General features: G+C 44.5%; 1 protein-coding gene across 1 annotated transcript in view; it reads left to right on the top strand.

Moving 5' to 3' along the window:
- LOC137436991 (protein jagged-2) overlaps positions 1 to 21,168 on the top strand; it is a 140,500-nt gene that overhangs the window by 97,494 nt on the left and 21,838 nt on the right. Inside the window, exons 15-23 of the mRNA XM_078786995.1 lie at positions 3,595 to 3,708; positions 4,807 to 4,920; positions 5,647 to 5,760; positions 7,994 to 8,113; positions 8,230 to 8,257; positions 8,439 to 8,524; positions 8,697 to 8,810; positions 8,952 to 9,067; positions 9,232 to 9,477. Coding sequence (XP_078643121.1) covers positions 3,595 to 3,708; positions 4,807 to 4,920; positions 5,647 to 5,760; positions 7,994 to 8,113; positions 8,230 to 8,257; positions 8,439 to 8,524; positions 8,697 to 8,810; positions 8,952 to 9,067; positions 9,232 to 9,477 — 1,052 coding nt within the window. The remainder of the gene's footprint in view (positions 1 to 3,594; positions 3,709 to 4,806; positions 4,921 to 5,646; positions 5,761 to 7,993; positions 8,114 to 8,229; positions 8,258 to 8,438; positions 8,525 to 8,696; positions 8,811 to 8,951; positions 9,068 to 9,231; positions 9,478 to 21,168) is intronic.

Here is a 21,168-nt window from a genome sequence, read left to right on the forward strand (position 1 = left end):
AGAAGCCGGTTAAATATTGATTGAGGTCTGGATGCAGATCCGGCCCATCAGTGGGATACAAAACTAAACTGTTCAGCTCGGCGGAGGTGTGCGCTCTGCCGAGTGCCGTTCTAGTTGAATTTGTATTGCCAGGGTTTCCCTTATTTCTCTCCCTCCTCCTCTTTTGCCGTACCCCCCACTTGTCTTTCTCCCCCTATCCTCTATGTGCTCTCTCCCTATGCATCCCACTGTCACCCCTATTCCCTTATCAAGAACGTTCCAGGTTTGAGTACCGGTAAACAATTTTATTGCTGTTATTTATTTCCAGGTGGAATTCGTGATTGAAAGGGGAATTAATATTGCATTAATGGAAATGTGACTGCGCAGATAGTCAGCTGTTTCAAACTGCACTATATGCAAAGAGCCATATTACCTGTTATGCAGTTATCCTATGAATCCGGCTTGATTTTGTATTATTTGATAGAACTGTTAGTACGTATTATTATTGCTTTGATGACTTGGCTTACATTATTAGAATACCATTGAGGAAATCCCAGTATTAATTTGCAATTGGTTTATTATGGACCCTCGGCCTCATAAAGCAACATATATTGAAGAATCATTTAGATTGCACCAGATGACGTGCCAAAAAATGCGAATTGTTGCTCCCAACTTGGCAGCTCGATGACAGAAGACGCCATTTGCATTTTTGCCCGTTCCCTCCCAACCCCATTTTGAATCACGTGCGGGCACAGGCAACTTGCTATGAGGGTGAATGATGAAATTAACTGAACAGATTAAGAGTTACTTTGAGATGAACAGATTGAGATTTAACCAATGTGGTGTAATGGTTAGAGTGTCCGCTGTGAGGTTGGGAGGTCGGCGGTTCGAATCTTTGGGGCGGTTCGAATCCTTGGCCACCGAGTAATACCAAAGACTTAAAATGGTACGTGCTGCTTCCTTGCTTGAGGCTGAGAATTTGATGCTCACATTAAGTATATCGTCTCTACCCTTATTAATCCTGCCTAAGTCAACCCCTTCCTTTCTCGGTTACTGTGTCCCACTCCCCTCTCCCTCACCTACTTTTTCATTTTTACTTCTAATTCTGTTTCATCCCCAGTCTTTCCCTTCCTCGTCTTGCTTTGTTTGAGCTTGTCCTCCTTGTGTCTTCCTCCACCTTCTCCATTTGATGTCAATCCTCCCCATGCCCAATCGTCCTCCAAGTGTCTTTGTTGTGCCCATGTACCTTGCTGTTGGTGTGTTTCCCATTTTTCCACGATGTTCCTCTTGTTCTGGATCCATTCTGTGTTCTCGCTCTTCTACGAGCCTAAACGTTGTATGCAAAAGCAAGGGCTTCTCTTCCTGTTACCTGCAGTGCAAAAGCAAGGGCTTCTCTTCACCTGATGCCAGGCTTTCAGAAATTGATACCATTTAAAAAAAAAAAAAAAAAAAAAAATATATATATGTGACTGGCTCTGGCAAAAGCAGACACTTGGGGACAAAAATCAAAATTGAGATTTTGATATCATGTGATTCACCATGCATTTCGCGTTCATTTGATATATACATTATGTTAATTGGATGAAAATTAACGAAGTTATGGTATTTTAATGACAACTAGAACTGCCACTTTAAAACTGCTGGCAGTGATGACCGGTTTACTCGCACCCACTTTTGATACAACCCCACTTTTGATACAACCCCACTTTTGATACAACCCCACTTTTGATACAACCCCACTTTTGATACAACCCCACTTTTGATACAACCCCACTTTCATTGGACATGCTTTGACACAACCCCCTTGGATACAACCCCGACACACACACGCACAGACACACGCACATCCCCCCTACCCCCACCCACACACACCCCCACACCCCTCCCCCCACACGCACACCCCTCCAAACACACACACACACACACACCAACCCCCCCCCCCCCCACACACAAACTAATTATATTTTCGTTTAAACAATGGACATAATTAGGTTCAAAGTTCACAATACAGTTCACATGCGGAATCGTGACTTTCTGAGCACATTTTGAGAATTACATTTTATATTCTTCGTCTAATTTCACAACTTTTCTGTTGTTTCTTGGAAAAATGTTTTGGTGCATAATAATCAGGAGACGTTAATCTTTCTATCCATATTAAAAGCTCAATTTGGTCCCTGTGGTCATATTTTGACTCTTCGGCTTTTTCTCGCTAAGAGAAATGCCCTCAAGTGTCTGGTTTTGCCAGAGCGTGTCACGCATATATATATATATATATTGTTACAGACGTGGCTTGGATGTTATTTACCGAGCGGTTTTATGGTATGACCACGTCTGCACAAGTTACCCGATTGTGCCCGAACGTTGACTAGTCGCGCGATGCTGGCTCAATAAGAAAAAGAAGACACCCGGCTGGATTACAATAACACAATACGACACCAATGTTTCAATTCTCAAGACCTCCGGAGGAGATTATATTCGTACGGAAAGGTCAGATTACAGGGGCTAGAGGTATAATCACAGAAAGACAGGCACTTAGACACACTCTTATATTAACCCCGGACAGACGACAGACAAACGGGACAACGGCTGACTCACACGGGGGTTGATGGCAGGAAAGCGGGTATCGATGGCTCCAGGTCCTCCTGGGCTCGGGGCAGGGTACAGTACGGTCCGGTCCGGTCCAAAGATGCGGGGAGGTATCGTCGCGCTGGGGGTGGCGGTGGCTTCTCTCTCCAAGCTGAGGCGCATCTGTCGTCACATCCGGCGCGGGGCCGCGTATATCCGGCGGGGAGTGACACGCCCTCGGCTCGTTAGCTCCGCCCCAGATGGAATCGGCACGTTGCTTCTCATTGGGTGCGTGGGGGGGTTACTGGCTCCGCCCCTGACGAGGAGCTGACAGCCAGCCCCTTCGGGGTAACGCCGTGGAGCGCATGGTCATGGCGGGTAACCGAGCCGGTGTGAGGACGCACACTCCCCGCCCCTCTGTTGTTGTAGTCGTAGTTGTAGTTGTAATTGTTGTTGTAGTTGTTGTTTGGGGAAGAAGATGGGAGGAGGTATGGGAAAGGTCCTAAACTCACTACTGATGCCATATAATCACATTCTGGTGCAACGAAGAGTCATAATTAATGGAAACGAGGCCTTAACTGACATAGATTAAGAATAACTAGGAAGATGTCCGAAAGTTGTCTACGTGTGGTGCGGTGGACCTGGGCACGACATTTAATGGGGGAATAAGGGGAAGGTCGGCTCTACTGATTGTTATTTACATGCAATGGGACTAGGGAATGGGGGATTGGGGAAAGTTGGGGAGTATTGGAGAAAATAGGGGAATATTTACAAGCGGATATGGAGGCCAAATTCCATATTCGCAACAATATATATATATATATATATATATATATATATATATATATATATATATGTATGTATGTATGTATGTATGTATGTATGTATGTATGTATGTATGTATGTATGTATGTATGTGTGTGTATGTATGTGTGTTTGTAAGAATTTTTCATTATGTTGTCTGCAGTAGGTGCTCACCTCGGTGCTGAAAGCTGTACTGCTTGCTTTCGAATGTGTTTTGACTTGTTAACTGTCTGTGTCACCCTCCAGATATCAATGACTGCGCAGGCAAGAACTGCTTAAATGGTGCCACTTGTGTGGATGGTGTAAATTCTTTCCAGTGTATCTGCCCTGACGGCTGGAATGGAGACTTCTGCCAAAACAGTGAGTAGATTCCTGCTGTTATCACCCTTAAGTTTTTATTTATTTATTTATTTTTTAATGCAGGCCGAGTTTAATTTTGAGAAAAGCAAACAATTGTTTTTTTTAATTGTGGAAATTATAGAGTATATTGTTTGAGATTTAGGAAATGGTAAAATCGAGTTATGACAAGTTTTTGACTGACATATGTCATTGAAATGTTCAAATGTCTCTGTTATGTCTCTGGAATTTTTTGCCCTCAATAAGTTGTTTTTTTAAACGAGCTGCAGCTGCTTATCAGTCAACCTTCCCCAAGCATATCGGTGAAACAGTAAAATATTTCAAATGAAGAAACATGATGCTCAAAATCTAGACAGTTACTTGTGCTACATGGTTTTTCAGCTCATTGGAGAGTATGGTTCTACGGGATTGCCCAAAAAAAAAAAAAAGCTAAAGTTTGCTTTCTCCTTCTCTGCTGCCTTCCACCCCCTCCCTCCCCCCCTCCCCTCATATCCCTCGATCTCTGTTGCTGTCTTTCTGTCTCGCTCTAATTCCTCTCCCTCTCTCCTCTCTCTCTCTTCTCCTCGCTTCCTCTACCCCTTTCTCCCCCCCCCCCCCCCCTCTCTCTTTCTCTCTCTCCTTCTCACTATCCCTCCCTCAAGGGCTGGCAGGATAGCCTAGAGGTATGCGCAATCACCTCTGAACTGTCTAGCCTGGGTTCGAATCGAGGCCTAGTTGTAAACTGTCATCCTGATGTCATTCAGGTTGAGGCACCCGTGTGTGCACCGTCCCTCAGATGGACGTTGAGCCGGATGACCTGTTTGCCAGTGTTGGTCCTTGATGGGCATTAAAGACCCTACGGCATCCTTCATGAAGAATAAGCGAGTTATCGTGGGCATCCTGGCTAATTTACAAATTCCCGCCCAAATCACCTCCAGTTGAAGGTTAGGCTCCACCATCCACCATCCACCATCCATTTCATGGAAGACCTTGGCCAAAAACGTTCCCCGGTCCAACCACACAAATATAATTTTGGCCGTTTAAAGAATCGGTAGCAGCGAAGTTCACTCTCAAATTGTTTTTCTTATCTTGTGTTTCTTTTTTATTCCCTTTCCTCTCCAGATTTAGATGACTGCATTCCAAACCCTTGTCAGCATGGTGGTGCATGCGCAGATCTTGTAAATGACTTCAACTGCACATGCCAAGGCGGCTGGAAGGGAAGAACCTGCCATTCAAGTGAGTTTGTTTGCACGCTGTGCCTCTTTCCGCCCGTATTTCTCCATCTCTTTTCCTCGCTCTGTTTGTCGCCTAATGCCACTTCTTGGATATTTTCAAATCGATATCTTTGCTCCTGTGACCACAGCTCCTGTAAAGTCACCTGGTTTTATTGTAAACCTGTAGTGAATTGTATGGCCATTTCATTGTAATACTGTCAAATGTTGTTTTTTTTTGGTATACACTGTCGAGACTTGTGGAGGAGCTAGAACACAGAATGGATCAGGATGTAATAGTAGAAAGAGAGGTGGTGCGGAGGAGGTGGGGTGTGGAGGGAGGTCGCTCTCACACTAGCAACAACGTTGAAGGCCAAAATATAGGGACACTTGGACAAATAAGGGATGTGGGGCGAATGACCACAAGGGGAGAACACCGTGGTTGAACAGGATGGAGACGTCCGTAAACGCTGAATCACGGAGGTGGAAGGAAAAACTGGAAACCCTGAAAGATGGTGGGATTGGGGGTGGGGGGGTTAATCAGGTAGAAAAGATGATGGTTGTAGATGGCAATTACCTGATATGGTGGTGATCCATAAAATAGGCAACCCTGATTGAATAATATTTCAGTTTGATCGACGTGTAGACCGAGGTATAAGAATGCAACTTCCGAAGAAAGTTTGTCAGACAAATCAGAGTTTTAGCTTTCCAGTTGTGGGCGGGAATGTTTCATCTCTTCTCCTCTCTGCAGGAACAAGCCACTGTGACACCTTCACCTGCAACAACGGTGGAACGTGCTTTGACGAGGGGGCCTTCTTTCGATGCCTGTGCCCGCCTGGCTGGAATGGTGTTACCTGCAGTGCAAGTAACTGCACATAATGTGGTTTCTCCTTAATATTTGACACACACCCTCGGGCAGTGTATTTATGTGTAATATATGACTATAAAATGTCTTCATGGAATGAATGGTTCAAACAGGCCTTTGCAAGCGTTTTAATCCCCACCCACTTCTTGTATCTTGTGAAAAACAACGGTAAAGGTACACTTAAAAAGATTTACCCCGCAGCAGAAAAAACTGCAAAAAGTGCTTAAAAGTCTAAATTTTTTTATCACCTGCTCAATAATTCTTTTGGATATGACTAATTTTGAAGGTTTTTACCCTTTTTGGTGGGGTTTGTTTGTTTGTTTTCGTCTAAAATTAGCAAACATTCGATTGGACGGTGCCATATCTATGCAACATCTTCCCTTTTATTGACGCCATTGGTGATGCATTCCTTCAGGAAGTTAAAAAGTGAATAACAAACTTGAAGTTGATGCTGTGCACATGCGTGTACTTGGTGTGCTTGACACCAGTGCGCACACTGTTTGCATGCTGGTGTGCACATTCCCCCTTCCCCACGGAACCTTTCCGTGGTTACTGATCTCGTGGAAATCCAGAATCCGGAGTTCTTTTTATCACAGTTCAGTCAATTGTTTCCGATCTTACGGATTGCCAAGTCCGATCCTTCGTAATGAACCACAAGCCTTCACAGGTTCATTTGAAATGGCATTTAGCTCATGATTTTGTGGTTGGTGATGTTGTCTCTGTTGTCTGGTATTTTGATTTTCTGTAAAAGGTATAGAATTTTTGCTCTCCTTTTGAAGAAGAGGAAGGTGTGGTTCTTCATACAAAGTTCAAAGGCACACGGCACACTTCTGGTGTAGTTCTTGTCACCTCTGGTTTTTTTCAGTTAAACATACCTGTTGTTCTACTCCGAGACCAAGACTCATGTTGCATTCTGACGCATTTCACGAGGCTGCGGAACTTCTCTCGTTGCTTCGCTTGTTTGCAAGTTCGATTGGCTCTTCCATTTATCTACTTATTTTGCTCCTCCATGAAGGCGAAGGCAGATTATACTCTCACTGAAAGTCATTAATGAGTCGGCTGGGTTTTTTCCCCCCAAACAATTCAATTCTAACAGGATAATTCTCCATTGGCCCGTTCGGTTTTCCAGAAGTGGACAATCCAAATCCTTTAACGTTGCGGCCAGATCCTTCAACACAAAAGCGGACAAACCAGATTTGAATCTACAACCTATTGGAGGCCTGTCCAGTGTGTTCACCTCAAGGTCACTACGCTGTAACCTGCAAAAATAATGTCCTGTGAAAAAATGTGCTCACTAAAGGGCTTGCAGATCCTGACCTGCTGCTCAGGCTTTATACTATTTCAGGTCACATGACCTACCATATACGAATCTGTTGCCTCTGACTATAAACCCATATGGGGTAGCCCACAAAAAGCCCATGCCCTGCCCGCATGGCCGAGCCCAGTTGGGTCCACGGTGGAGCCTATGGACAAATCCAGCTGGGGCCTAACGTGCGGGGCACACTTGGGACCCACAAGTTAGCCCACATAGGTCCTATATGGGCCCCAGATGGACATGCTGGCTAAGCTGTTGGGGGAGAACTGTCTAAAGAAAACCTTTGTAGATGATAACATTATGGGTGCCAATAACTAAATATAGTCAAATGGTAATATCGCACGATCCGCACCATCGTGGTGTTTGAACAAGTAAAGGAGATTCAAGCAAGAATCATCTCTAGCAGCAAGATTGCAGAGCTTAGGTTTGTCCAATTGGTAACAGCAAAAGTTAATCAATTTAAATTATTTCATGGACTTTAAAAAGATTAATTGTCTTTCACCCTTGGTTTTGCTCAGAGCCATAGCTCTAAGCTACTTATACCACAAAATGCCGGTGCAACATTGGATGGTGGAGGTTCGATTTGTCTAAAAAGAAGGCAAAATATCCTGCTTGAGAAATCAAATTTGGCATCAGCATTATTCATGGCTGTTCTGTCATTTCAAAAGTGAGCGTTGAGCTTTTCAATCGCAGCGTGGGAAGAGGCCACCGTAAACGGGAGACACATGAATGCACGGACAGACACCACGGTTCGCAATATATAACACATGTTCATGGATCACATAATACTTGCAACTTGAGTTGCTTCCTAAGTTTGCCTAGCCTCGTCATTTAAAATTGCGCGTTGTCTTTTGTGGTCATTTGTTTCTTTCTTATTCTTTCTTTCTTTCCTCCCACCCCCCCCCCCCCCCCCGCCAGCGCAAAACAATTCCTGCACACCTAGCCCCTGTGAGAATGGGGCCACGTGTATCGGTGCTGGGGACTCGTCCTTCGTTTGTGTCTGCTCCGAAGGATGGGAGGGCCCAACATGCTCTAATAGTAAGATGCGCGTTGTGCCATTACACATGCATGACATTTGTGGCATTTATCAGAATCCTGACGTGTTCTTTGTGTGCAGTGCTCTCGTATAACCCTACCCTTCCCCTTGTTTGCAGACATTGACGATTGCTCATCTCGCCCATGGTATGTTATTTGTTTATCTATTATTAAAAAATAATAATAATAATTGCCTTTCAAAGAAAGCCTTCTTGTTTTTGGTATGGAGCCATATACTTTATACATATTCAACAAGGTATTATTGCATGTTACTATGTTTGAGTTTTTATTTTTAACCTTGCTACTAAATGTACTTGTATCTTTGCAGTTCTAATGGTGGCCGCTGCATCGACGGAGTGAACTGGTACTTGTGTGAATGTGCACCGGGATTTGCAGGGCCCGATTGCCGGATCAGTAAGTGCAGTATAAATTTCTTATATCACAATTGGATGTCACAGAGATCTGAAAAGGCCATTTGACCCATGAACCTACCTCTACAGTCACGACCCCAGAATGAGTGATGGTGAATACAACAGCAACTTGGTGCATATTAGACTTTCAGCTGTGCGCTTGTTTCTCTTAACAGATATCAATGAATGCCAGTCATCACCTTGTTTGTCTGGCGGGACGTGTGTGGACAAGATAAACGGGTACACCTGTGTGTGTCCTCCAGGGAAAACGGGTCTGAACTGCATGCATGGTAATATATGCAGGCAGACACTCCTAGATGCACCGTTTGACACTGTCTGATGCATGCTTCCACGGAAGATTAAATGGATATTCTTTCATTTAGGTCAAAAGTGTTTACAAAAATCTACTCCATTTCTCACCACTTATTCAGATGTGGAACTCGAGTGGGCTTGCAGGAGCGAAGGCAGAAACCATTCTCATAGCTCCACCTGGATGGAAGACTGTAACATCTGCAAATGCTCTGATGGGTTAAAAAACTGTACCAAGGTAGATTTCTTGAACGCACATTTGCCACATCTCACCCGTCATTGACTTGCCAGCAGTGGTTGAAGTTAATGTCAAGCACACATCTCATTACATGTTTTACTTTGTGCTGTGGAGGAATTTTGAGCTTTCCATATGTCCTTTCAACAAAACTTTTTCATTGCCAGGTGTGGTGCGGAGAAAGGCTTTGCGTATTGTCACAGCAACTGGGTTTCGGCAGTAGTGGCTGTCCTGCTGGTCACTCGTGTATCCCAGAACTTCCTGAAACATGCCTCATGGAACCTTGCCAACACATTGGCCGTTGCTTACCGACTACTGCCCAACCACCGACCGTCTGCCTTCCTGGGATGAGAGAGCAACCTTTTGCTTGCACTAGAATCGAGCTGGTGTTTGAACGTGCACATGTGCTCAAGGTGAGCATGAGAAAATGTCATGTTGTTCAAAATACAGCGCATGCTTTTCTTTTATCAGAGGGTGGTTCAAAGTTGACCTGGTCTCTTTGTTTATACATATAACTAAGCCAGCATTTGTACTGCAAAAACGATACTTGCATTCATTTTTCAAGGTATTATCCAACTATGGGGACACACTGCTCCCATCAGGGGTGAAGCGTTGGTATCCCTTCTGTGTGGAAGTATTAGGATGTGTATTTAGCCAGTGCAGAATATAGTTCTTGATTGCCTTGCTCTTCAAATCCTTCCCATCCCCAAAGTGCTCTTTTAAATGGTTGTCCTTGACAGGCGATTGCTACTGTACTGGGCTGGTAGGTAAGCCCAGAGGTATGCTCACTCGCCTCTGAGCTGTCTAGTCAGCATTTAAATCCCGACTCAGCTATAAACTGTAATCCAGGTGTCTCACAGGCAGGCAGGCCGAGGCATCATCGTATGTGCTGTCCTTCGGATGGATGTTCAACCGGGTGTCCCACCTGCTAACATTAGTTGGTGGACGTTAAAAATCCCATGGAGTCCGTCATGAAGGGTAGTCGAGCTATCACCAATTGGCCAATTTCCAGATTTCTGCTTTTACCTCCCACCTGTGTATCTCAGAAGTGGTCTTACCTGTCCTGCCGACAAACGGTGATGTTACTACCATACTGTTGCATCCAGTTGTCTGCCAATTTCAACAGGCTTTGATGTTTTTGTTGACCTGAAATTTCAAAAATATTTACTGTTCTACCATGCTGGTTATCTCGCTCGGTGCAATCTTGATTTTCACACATGCATTACAGCAACAAATGCATGATTTATAGGTGATGATGTTGAGTCTGTCGGTGTAATGCTAGAACGCCCTTGACTGCATGGTTTCTGAAGTGCTTTCTATTACCATTACCACAATTATTAAGATCCCTCATCATTGCACAGTATTGTCAGCCATCAATACAAACATAAATTTGATAAAGGACACTCGTCCTCTGTCATCGGCTTCTTTGCGGTAGTTGACGAAGTTGTTATTTGTACTTCAATGTTTTAATCTTGAAGGACCAGAAAAGTCGTAATTGTTTCCCTTTTCACCTGTTGTAGTACGGCAGATAGGTGAAATATTTGGGAGAATTGTGACTTTGACGATACAAGCACGAGAGTTGACACACAACAGTTAGAGTATGCCCTAAGGAAGATATTTGGCTACAGGGCCATCGCAGATTTGTCCTGTGACAACAATGGCGGCCATTTTTCAAAATGGCCTCCATTGCTTGTTATTTTACATATACTGTATTTGGTACATTACTGTGTATAAACTGATGTTGTGGTCATACACGCTTGACATTTGGCATATAATTAAAGACCCCTAACTATAGGGTTATCATATATTTGTCCTGTGACAACAATGTTTTTAAAATGGCCACCATTTATATGGTATATTATGGTATATGGTATATGGTATATGGTATATTAATTTGTATAAACTGTTGTTTGAATCATACAAGCATGGTATTTGGTACACAGTTAAATATTCCGACTGTTAGAGTCATCACAGATGTGTCCAATAAAAATGGTGCCCAATTTATAGTACTTTGGTATTTATAGGTGAAGTATTTGGGAGAATTGTGCCTTTGATCATACACGCACGAGAGTTGGCACACAGTTAGAGTATGCCCTAAGGAAGATATTTGGCTATAGGGCCATTGCAGATTTGTCCTGTGACAACAATGGCGGCCATTTTTCATAAAAGGACTGATCTGCGATGGCCCTATAGCCAAATATCTTCCTTAGGACTTACTCTGACTGTGTGCCAAATGCCACGCTTGTATCTTCAAAGGCACAATTCCTGCACCTAACTGACATACTATTACGTTACTAAACTCGGACCTCTTTGTGCTATTGCAAATTTGGTTCGTTTTGGTTGAGCATAAAGTTCAACACAGTAATCAAGAATATGTGAAGACTCGCAGAAAACCCCCTCTCTCGGTTGAGATCTTGATGAACTCGTTTCCTTTGTTGGCAAAAGTAGCTAGGATCGTATCCGTGGGCATCCCAGTCATAATCGGTACGTGCTGAAAAAGTATTTTCAACTGCCGGGGATGTTGTCACCGCAAATAGAGCTGCTCTTACTCGACATAATTGGCATGCTGATGTTCTTGTAGATAGTTATGGAAGGGTGACACTACTATGTTGTTTCTGCGATCGATACACAAGTTGTTTGTACTCCTAAATCCCCATTTTAGTAAGTTTGTGCAGAATGTGATGAACATTGTGCGCCATATTCCATTTGACACGAAATATATAGATGCGATGATGCAACAACGGTGTGTATTATCATTTGGCATTTTCGGAAATGTTTTGCCATATGTATCGTATACGTATACTCTAGGCCAATAGTGTCATCTATAGAAACACCACTGGTGACACACAGAGAGCATATGGTAGCCTTAGTTTGGTGATCGGCTGAAAGGAAACAATTTGGCCTATCATTGAACTCTTTGGTGTCTGCTGTCATTAGCTTGCCACCCTTGTGTCAATGGCAAGGTGTGGTTTTGTTGAGCATGACTGTGAGGAAATGAATAAAGGTTTCAAAAACTGGTGGAACTGGAAACTGCTGGATGGAGAAATATACGGGGTTTGTGTGGAGAGGCAGATCCGGAAGCTCTATAATGCTGTTAAGGCACATTTCCTGATTTTTTAGATGGAGTTGAAGTATGGAAGCCGAGGAAAACCATTTATATATACGTACATGACCACTTAAAGACAACGAAACATAAGAATATAGAGGCCCAAAACAATGTGATCCAACCAATTAGAAACTTATGGGTAACCGGTACGTTTATTCAGTTTTGGCTGCTTCAAAGCATGCCCATTGTATGAGGCCTCAGCTGGTGTGGTGAAGAAGTGGGTGGAATAGGGGGGGGGGGGGAGGGGGGAGGGAAGGGGAGGAAGGGGAAAACCTCTCACCATCTCACTCCCCAACAACAGTTAAAGTATTCCCCTGGATTTCTTGACTAGTTGACATTTTCTGATTAGGAAATATTCCACCTGAATGTCAAAGTCAACCACCACAATTTCCACATTTGGGAAACAGAAAAACCTCAAGAAGTCTAATAACATGAAAGAGATTCGCCAAAAATCAGTCTCGTGTGCTCTCCGGAAGTCATACTCACATTGGTCCTTTCCTTTTTTGGTGAACACCACCAAAATGTTTCTTTGTAAGAAAATATTTTCTTAAAATCTGAAGTTTTCTTGCAACAACACCACGGTAAAACTTTTCTAGCCGCAATAATCTAAATATTCCAAATTGCATCTTCTTCCAGTAAGACGGTGCTCCCCACCACTATGCTTCAAAAGTGTGACGGTTCTTGAATAACGGCTTCCTTGACAAGTGGGATCGGTAGACATTGATAAATCGCTTGGCCACCTTGTTCGCCGGAACTGTCCCTATTGGACTACATTTATAGGACCACTGCTGTGTGCTCATCAAAAGCATAATCTTTGGAGGAACTTGGTGCTACGATCACAAATTGAATTCAAGAAATCACTCATCAGCAACTACAGAATGCTTTCAACGAGTTAGAAAATTGGACTGAAATTATGTAATATGAAAGATGGCGGTTATGTTGAAGCCTGGAAAGTTGAACTATGTTGAGTAAAAACTATACGAATTATGTTTTCCTATGCTGAGTACAATTTACTTCTTGCTTGTGTACATGGAAAGTTATTTAGGTTTAAGGTTGCAGTATGCATGTGCTTGCACATGTACGTACCCAGGCAAGAGCATTCCAGTAGTTGTACTATAGTAACTTAAAGTACTGTATTATAGTTGTACTGCAGTACAATTGTACGCCACTTGTTCTACATTGGTAAATTTAAAGAAAATTACTTGTACTTTCTACTATATATCGTATATTTTATGTAAAATGACAATGCACTTCACTTTATTGAAGAGCAGGGCTCTTGCTTGAGACGGACGAAGTGACGGGCAAGACACAAACTCGTCCGAGAAGATGTTTATTGTAAAAACCAACTCGGGAACTTTCCAAAGCCCGTTTATCGGGCTGCATATATATATCACAACCAGAAAGCACAACCGAAACCGAAAGCCACGCCTCTCAGGTGAGGCGCGCTTTGGTGGTCACGTGACCGACAGGTGCAAAGGATTATAACCGCACGCGCGGCACGCTTTGGTGGTCACGTGACCGGCCACCCCGGCGCCGTGGCTTGCCCGCCGGTTACGTCACCAGCTGGAGCAAGGAGATTCTGTTGCTGGTCTCGCTTGGGGGACCCATGGGTTGCTACACACGCCCCCTCAGAATGGACTTGATCCAGGAAGGTCAACCTGAGGGGGGGCCCAGATGACCCGACAGAACCGACCCCTGGCCAGTCGCGGGGGGGGGGGGGGGGTCCGGTGTGGTGGCGGGTGGTCGGACGGGGAGTGCAGTGGACGGGGGGCGGCCGAGGGGCCGGGCAAGTCCTCGGGGGAGGCTGCCGAGGTTCCTCGCGGGCCTCCCGAGGTTGCAGTTCGCGGATGCAGTGCCGAGAAGGCTCGAGCGGTGCACGCGAAAAGCGGGTGAGCCAACCGAGGGGCTGGTCAAGGCCTCGGGGGAGGCTGCCGAGGTTCCTCGCGGGCCTCCTGAGGATGCAGGGTCGGAGAAGTAGTTGCGGTTGTAGTTGTAGGTGCGCGAGGGTGACGAAGCGGCCGTGCCGCGAACGTCAGCACGCGTGAAGGCGACGAAACAGCCGTGCCGCGAACGTCAGTGCGCGCGAAGGTGACGAAGCAGCCATTCTGCCAACGTCAGTGCGCGTGAAGGTGACGAAGCAGCCGTGCCTTTGGAGGGTCTCGGAATAGGTTCGCCCTCCGGTCGTAGAGGAGGAGCCGAGCGCGGTGCGCGAACCTCATAGTCATGGCCGTCGTCATTACCGAAACTCCGGCATGTCAGAACCGCGGTCGAAATTGCGCCCGAAGCCGTGCGGGAGAAGCCGGCGTCACCAACCTAGGTGGCTTCCCTGGCTAGGGCGCGCTTGCTGTGTCCGTTCGCAGCCCCCGCATCCGTGCGGGGGCAGTCGGGGTCACCAGTGAAGAGCAGGGCTCTTGCTTGAGACGGATGAAGTGACGGGCAAGACACAAACTCGTCCGAGAAGATGTTTATTGTAAAAACCAACTCGGGAACTCTCCAAAGCCCGCTCCAAAGCTCCAACGCTCCAAACGCTCTAACGCTCCAAAGAACGCTCCAAAGCCCGGGCTGCATATATATCACAACCAGAAAGCACAACCGAAACCGAAAGCCCCGCCTCTCAGGCGAGGCGCGCTTTGGTGGTCACGTGACCGGCCACCCCGGCGCCGTGGCTTGCCCGCCGGTTACGTCACCGGCTGGAGCAAGGAGATTCTGTTGCTGGTCTCGCTTGGGGGACCCATGGGTCGCTACATTACTACAATACTACTTCAGTTCACTACAATACGACTGTAGTTATTTAAATAAGTACAATACCACTCTAGTCTTGCTTCACCTAACTTCAGTATCACTGCAGCTTCGCTCACCTCACTACAGTATCACTGTGGAGGAGAGGGGGGGAAATATTTGCAAATTATGATGTTATCAGTCATGTGGTTTGGCCGCCATCTTGAATTTAAGGAAAAAAAATAAATAACCTTTTCTGAAGAACCTCTTAACGGATCAACGTGAAATGTCATACACATATATGATCAACTACTGATGGGGGGAAAAAATATTTGTAATATATTGTTACGGTTTTTAGAACCTTCACTTCATCAAATTTAGTATTAAAATCCCTAATAACCCCCGTTTACATTTCCCCCTTTAATTGGCTGTTAATTGAAATGAGTGCACCATAGCTAGTCCATGTACAAGCACGTAGGCCACGATAGAACCTCTCTATAGTTATCTCATTATTATGTGTTCTAGTATAAGGCTCTGTTTCCCATTAGTTGACACTGCATTGCACCGAATCAAATAAGATAGATCCCCTACAATATCGCCGTGGCCTCCATAGCGCCAGCACCGCGGCGTTCGCCACCGTTGCATTGGGTGGGGTTATTGGCATCACCATCGCCCCAAACTCCATTACGCACGTGGTCAAGCCAACGAACAAGGGCGTTGCCTGCCCATCGGCATCAGAAGGTGGAGCCAGCGAGCCCCCATCAGCCAACCAAGGCTGAGGAGATACCATCACAGGCGTGGCGCGCATTGATCTTGAAGCGCGTTATAAAAGCGCCGCGCAAGCCTTTTTGGGGGAGATGCGGCAGATGCGGCAGATGCGTGAACCAGGAGATGTGTGATCCAGCTGAACCGGAGAAGACAGAAAGATGTGAGGGGGTGCTGATATTGCGGCAATAAACCGAGACCCTCTAGGGGCCCTATTGTCGCCGGGGTTGTGAAGACGCAGAGCTGCCGGCTGCTGTTCGCACTGAGCCCGGAGCATGAACTTCAACTCTTACCGCTGCCTGGATCCTTCTCCCCCCCTGACGCATCCTTACCATCGGCCTGGACCATTCGCTCCCTGAGCCATTCCTGCCTGCAATTCCCTATTTGTGTACGTGTTTGTTTTGTGTGTCTTGTCCCTGGGTATAAGTTAAGCTTGTTTAAGGAATTGCTCTGTGTCCTTCTGATCCTTCCATTTTCCTGTATATTACTTTTATTTCTTCGCTTCTTGATTTTGGTTTGTGTAAATAATTAATAAATCTCTGTTCTTCCTACCTTCGTCTTTTCCTTCATCCTCGTCCGATCGTCTTTGTGATTTCCCCCATTGAGTACCTGTGGCACAATTTGGCCAACGCTTTATGAATCGGGTCTAGTCTTTGTTAATGGCTCGAACTTCGGACTGCTAACCCGCTCGGCAGATAACATCTAGAACCGTGGTTCGAGCAGAAGTTATTCCCTCGTTCCCGGCTGGCGGTAGTAATTAGGTACGTAGCGAACCCCTAGGCCTAACAAACCCTACCTACCGTCGGTCCGGGAAGGACGTTGTAGCTTCAGGATCAGAGACGGCCAGTGCAAATAGAAGGGGGATTAACCCCCCCCCCTTGCTAAGGGGGAGTGCCGTCCCCATATCCGCAACAATATGGTGGCATCAGTCACGTGGTATGGTGGCCATCTTGAATTTAAGGAAAACATTTAAACATCTCTTTATCCAGAACTGCTGAACAGATCAATATAAAATTTCATATATATGATCAACTCCCCAGGAGGAAAAATGTTTATGAACTACGAGATCAGTCAACTGGTATGGTGGACATTTTGGATTTAAGGATAAAATATTTGAAAATCTATATCTCCAGAACCGCTCAACCGATCAATTCTAAACTTCATACATATGATCAACTGCACATGAGGAAAATTTAATGAAAATGATGTCATCAGTCACGTGCTGTCACAGCCATATTGCCTGGAAGCCCATCATCACTGTTCGCAATTCGAGTTAACAATTATGTTTACTATTTGTTGTTAATATTACTATTATTTATAATAATTATAACTCCTCTGACTAAGTCACCGGAGGCATTATATTTTCCAGCTGTCCATCCGGCTGTCCAGCCGTCCTTCCATGATAGGTTTTTGTTACCCCGATAACTGGAGAATGGCTGAAGGGATCTAAGAGAAACTTGGTAAAGGTATGTATAATGATGTAAAGATGGTCTGGTTAGATTATGGGGTCAAGAGGTCAGAGGCCCTGTTGGTTAAAAACTCTTACCGAGCTAACTGCATTAAAGGTCAAAGGTCAGAGGTCATGTCAGGTAAAAATGTGATACTTGGGAACACCTGAAGTGATTTGAATCAAACTTGGTACAAGTATGTATAATGATATAATAATGTGGGAGGATATACAGTCACGTGAAAAAGTAAGTACACCCCATGTAAAGTTTTGACTTTTTCAACATATTTCAACATACAGCTATTTGATCTTCATTTCAACAATATTGATAGATAAAGGTGATATAATATAACAAATATCATGAAACATTTACATTTTGTAGTCCATTGTTTAATTTAAATAAACATAAATGTAAATTTCGCAGGTGGAAAAAGTAAGTACACCCTTGGCTCTAATAGGTGGTTTTGCCCCCTTTGGCAGAAACAACCTCAAGTAGGCGTTTCTTATAACTGTCTACCAGTCTCTGACATCGACTGGGAGAAATTTTTGCCCACTCCTCCATGCAGAATTCTTTCAGCTGTGCGATGTTTGAGGGGTTTCTTGCATGCACAGCTCGTTTCAAATCCCCCCACAACATCTCGATGGGATTTAGATCCGGGCTTTGACTTGGACATTCCAGAACCCTCCATTTCTTTCTTTTCAGCCATTCCTTGGTGGATTTACTGGTATGTTTAGGGTCATTGTCATGTTGCAAGGTCCACCTTCGGTTGAGCTTCAACTTTCCGACAGATGGCCTCACATTATCCTCAAGCACCCTCAGGTACAATGAAGAATTCATAGTGGATTATATGATGGTGAGCTGCCCAGGCCCTGATGCAGCAAAGCTGCCCCAAACCATAATATTTCCACCACCATGCTTTACAGTTGGTATCAGGTTCTTGTGGTCAAATGCTGTCTTTGGTTTTCGCCAAACATGTCTTCTGTCACAGCCATATTGCCGCTCCGGCTGTGGTCCGGCTGTGCTGTGGCCAAATAGCTCTACCTTTGACTCATCTGTCCGGAGCACATTGTTCCAGAAGTGCTGGTCTTTGCCAAGGTGTTCATTGGCAAACTTTAGTCTTGCCCTGATGTTCTTTCTGGACAGCAAATGTTTCCTCCTGGCATACCTCCCATGTGGATCAAATTTGTGCAGCTTCTTTCTAATGGTAGACTCGTGCACTTTGACATCAACAGTGGCAACAGCTACCTGTAGGTCCCGTGATGACATTCTGGGGTTCTTAGAGACTTCTTTCAGCATCTTGCGGTCTGCTCTCGGGCTGAACTTGCTGGGGCGGCCTGGCCTGAACAAGTTGGCAGTTGTTTGGAATCTTCCCCACTTGTAGATGATCTTCCGGACAGTCGAATGATTGATTTCAAATTGTTTGGAGGTCGTTTTAAATCCATTCCCAGACTCGTAAGCATCTATTAGCTTCTTTCTGAAGGCCTCAGAGAGCTCTTTTGATCTTCGCATGGTGACGCCACACACTTCAACAACAAAGAGCAAACCAAACTAAATGTCTGAGGTTTAAATAAGACAGGTTCCTCCAAGATCCTCTCTAACGATGTTCTAATCATTTGCACCTGAGCTGGTGCACCTGATTCTAATTTTATGTATTTGAAGTAGTGATAAATGTAGGGGTGTACTTACTTTTTCCACATGCGAAATTTGCATTTATGTTTATTTAAATTATACAATGGACTACAAAATGTAAATGTTTCATGATATTTGTTATATTATATCACCTTTATCTATCAATATTGTTGAAATGAAGATCAAATAGCTGGATGTTGAAATATGTTGAAAAAGTCAAAACTTTACATGGGGTGTACTTACTTATTCACGTGACTGTATATCGGTCGACATCTCGACGTCAAAGACTGCCGTTCTAGTTCCAAGGTTGAAAAGCCCATAAAACATCGGAAATCCTGTGGATTTTTTTGCAGTCGAGTCTAAAAGTATTATATGCTGAGAGACTGTGAAAATATACAAGTAAGGCAAAAAGGACTCTGAATACAAATGGAACTCACGTGTGTAGAATGGTGCACACATCCGCATACGGTACAGGTGCAAAACCTGTGTAAACCGCATTGCTTTAATATGTGATTTATTTAATTATGATGGTCATGAAGGGAAAGAAATCTTCTTCTGTTTTTATCACCACTCGACATTTTGTTGTAACACTGCCCGTGTCCAAAAACATCTGTCGTGATGAAGACCAACCCACATAAAGGACATTCCTTGCGACTTGTTCAGTCATGGCAAAGCAGTCAGCGGATTGGAAACTGCCGACGTACAATTTTGAACATAAAAATCGCACCCGTGTCCGAAGGCAGCGGTTCAGTTTGGCATTTTAAATATGAAAGAGGCAAAGCCTAGAAACGAAAAAAACCCTTTAGAATTACCCTTTATAACTACCCTTTAGAACTATCCTTTAGAATTACCCTTTAGAACTACCCTTTAGAATTACCCTTTAGAATTACCCTTTAGAACTACCCTTTAGAATTACCCTTTAGAATTACCCTTTAGAACTACCCTTTAGAATTACCCTTTAGAATTACCCTTTAGAATTACCCTTTAGAATTACCCTTTAGAATTACCCTTTAGAACTACCCTTTAGAATTACCCTTTAGAATTACCCTTTAGAATTACCCTTTAGAATTACCATTTAGAATTACCCTGAAGAATTACCCTTTAGAACCCTCTATAATTACACTTAAGAGCCTTCTATAATTAAACACTGTGGGGTAGAAAGGTTCTTTTTCCTTTTTGACGGACGGATAGAGGGATGACTGGATGGAAGGAAGGACATAGCCAAATATTGAAGTGATTTCACTGCTTAAGAATATCCTACGAAGGTGAAATAACAATGCGTGGAATGAACAGTTATTGTTGTATACCCCCGTACAGTTCTCTCGAACATCATGCGGCATGGAGACAGCCGATCAATTGCCTAGGAATGACCTAGATGGTCCCCCCAACCCCCCATCCAGGATGGTGTACCCCGCTTTCATAAATGCAGGGCCATGACAGAGAAAAAAAGAAAGAGAGAGAAGAGGCACAGACAAGAGGGAAAGACAAGAGGGAAAGGGCCAGTTTATGGGGACTGATTGGTAAGCTAAGAGTACATAAATTAAGCTCCGGGGCCAGATAATATGTACCCAAGAGTTTTGACTGAGATTGCAGAGCAGGTTAGTGAGATGTTAACGGATATCTTTAATAGCTCACTAGAGTAAGGGCAGGTACTGGAGGATTGGAGAGTATCAACTGTAATTCCGTTATTTAAGAAACAATCCAGAGAATAATTGGGGAACTATAGACCTGTTAGTTTGACCTCAGTTATGGGGAAGGTGGTGGAGACATTAATTGGGGACCAGATGAGGAACCATTTAAATAATTACAAACGAATTAGAGGCAGTGAGCATGGGTTTACCAAAGATAGGTCTTGTCTTGCAAATCTTTTGGAGTTCTATGAAGCAGTTTCTGATTAGGTCGATGACAGAATGGCAGTGGATGTAGTATATGTAGACTTTAAGGTATTTGATAAGGTACCACATAGTAGTTTGTTAGCCAAGGTGAGGGATGGTGCAGTGGCTGCTTAAGTAGCTATTTGGATTGGAAACTGGGTTTGTGATAACTAACGGAAAAGAGTGGAAGGAAAGAGTGGCTGTGAGTGGGAGGATGTCTAGCTGGGAGTATGTAAGTAGTGGTGTACCTCAAGGATCTGTGGTGGACCGTTATTAGTCCCCTACCGGTGTACACCGGAGGGGTTTGCACTCCGTCCCTCCGTCTGTCAGTCAGGCTCTCCGGCCTTGCTCCCCCAGCTCTCTCTGTGCTCTGTCCCCCCAATATTCCTTCAGGTCGCACAAGATCTGCCTGCAACCCTCTTATGGTTAAACTGCCAAAGTCTAGGCTCTCTGCTCACCTTCACTCTTTCATTCCCCTTTTCTCCCGCCTCTGGAACAAACTCCCCCACTCCCTTCAATCCCACTCCTCCCTCCAGGTCTTTAAAACAGCTGTTCACCACCATC

The sequence above is a fragment of the Myxine glutinosa genome, chromosome 11, assembly GCF_964187855.1.
Source record: "Myxine glutinosa chromosome 11, kmMyxGlut1.1, whole genome shotgun sequence".
In the NCBI taxonomy this organism is placed as follows: Eukaryota; Metazoa; Chordata; class Myxini; order Myxiniformes; family Myxinidae; genus Myxine; species Myxine glutinosa.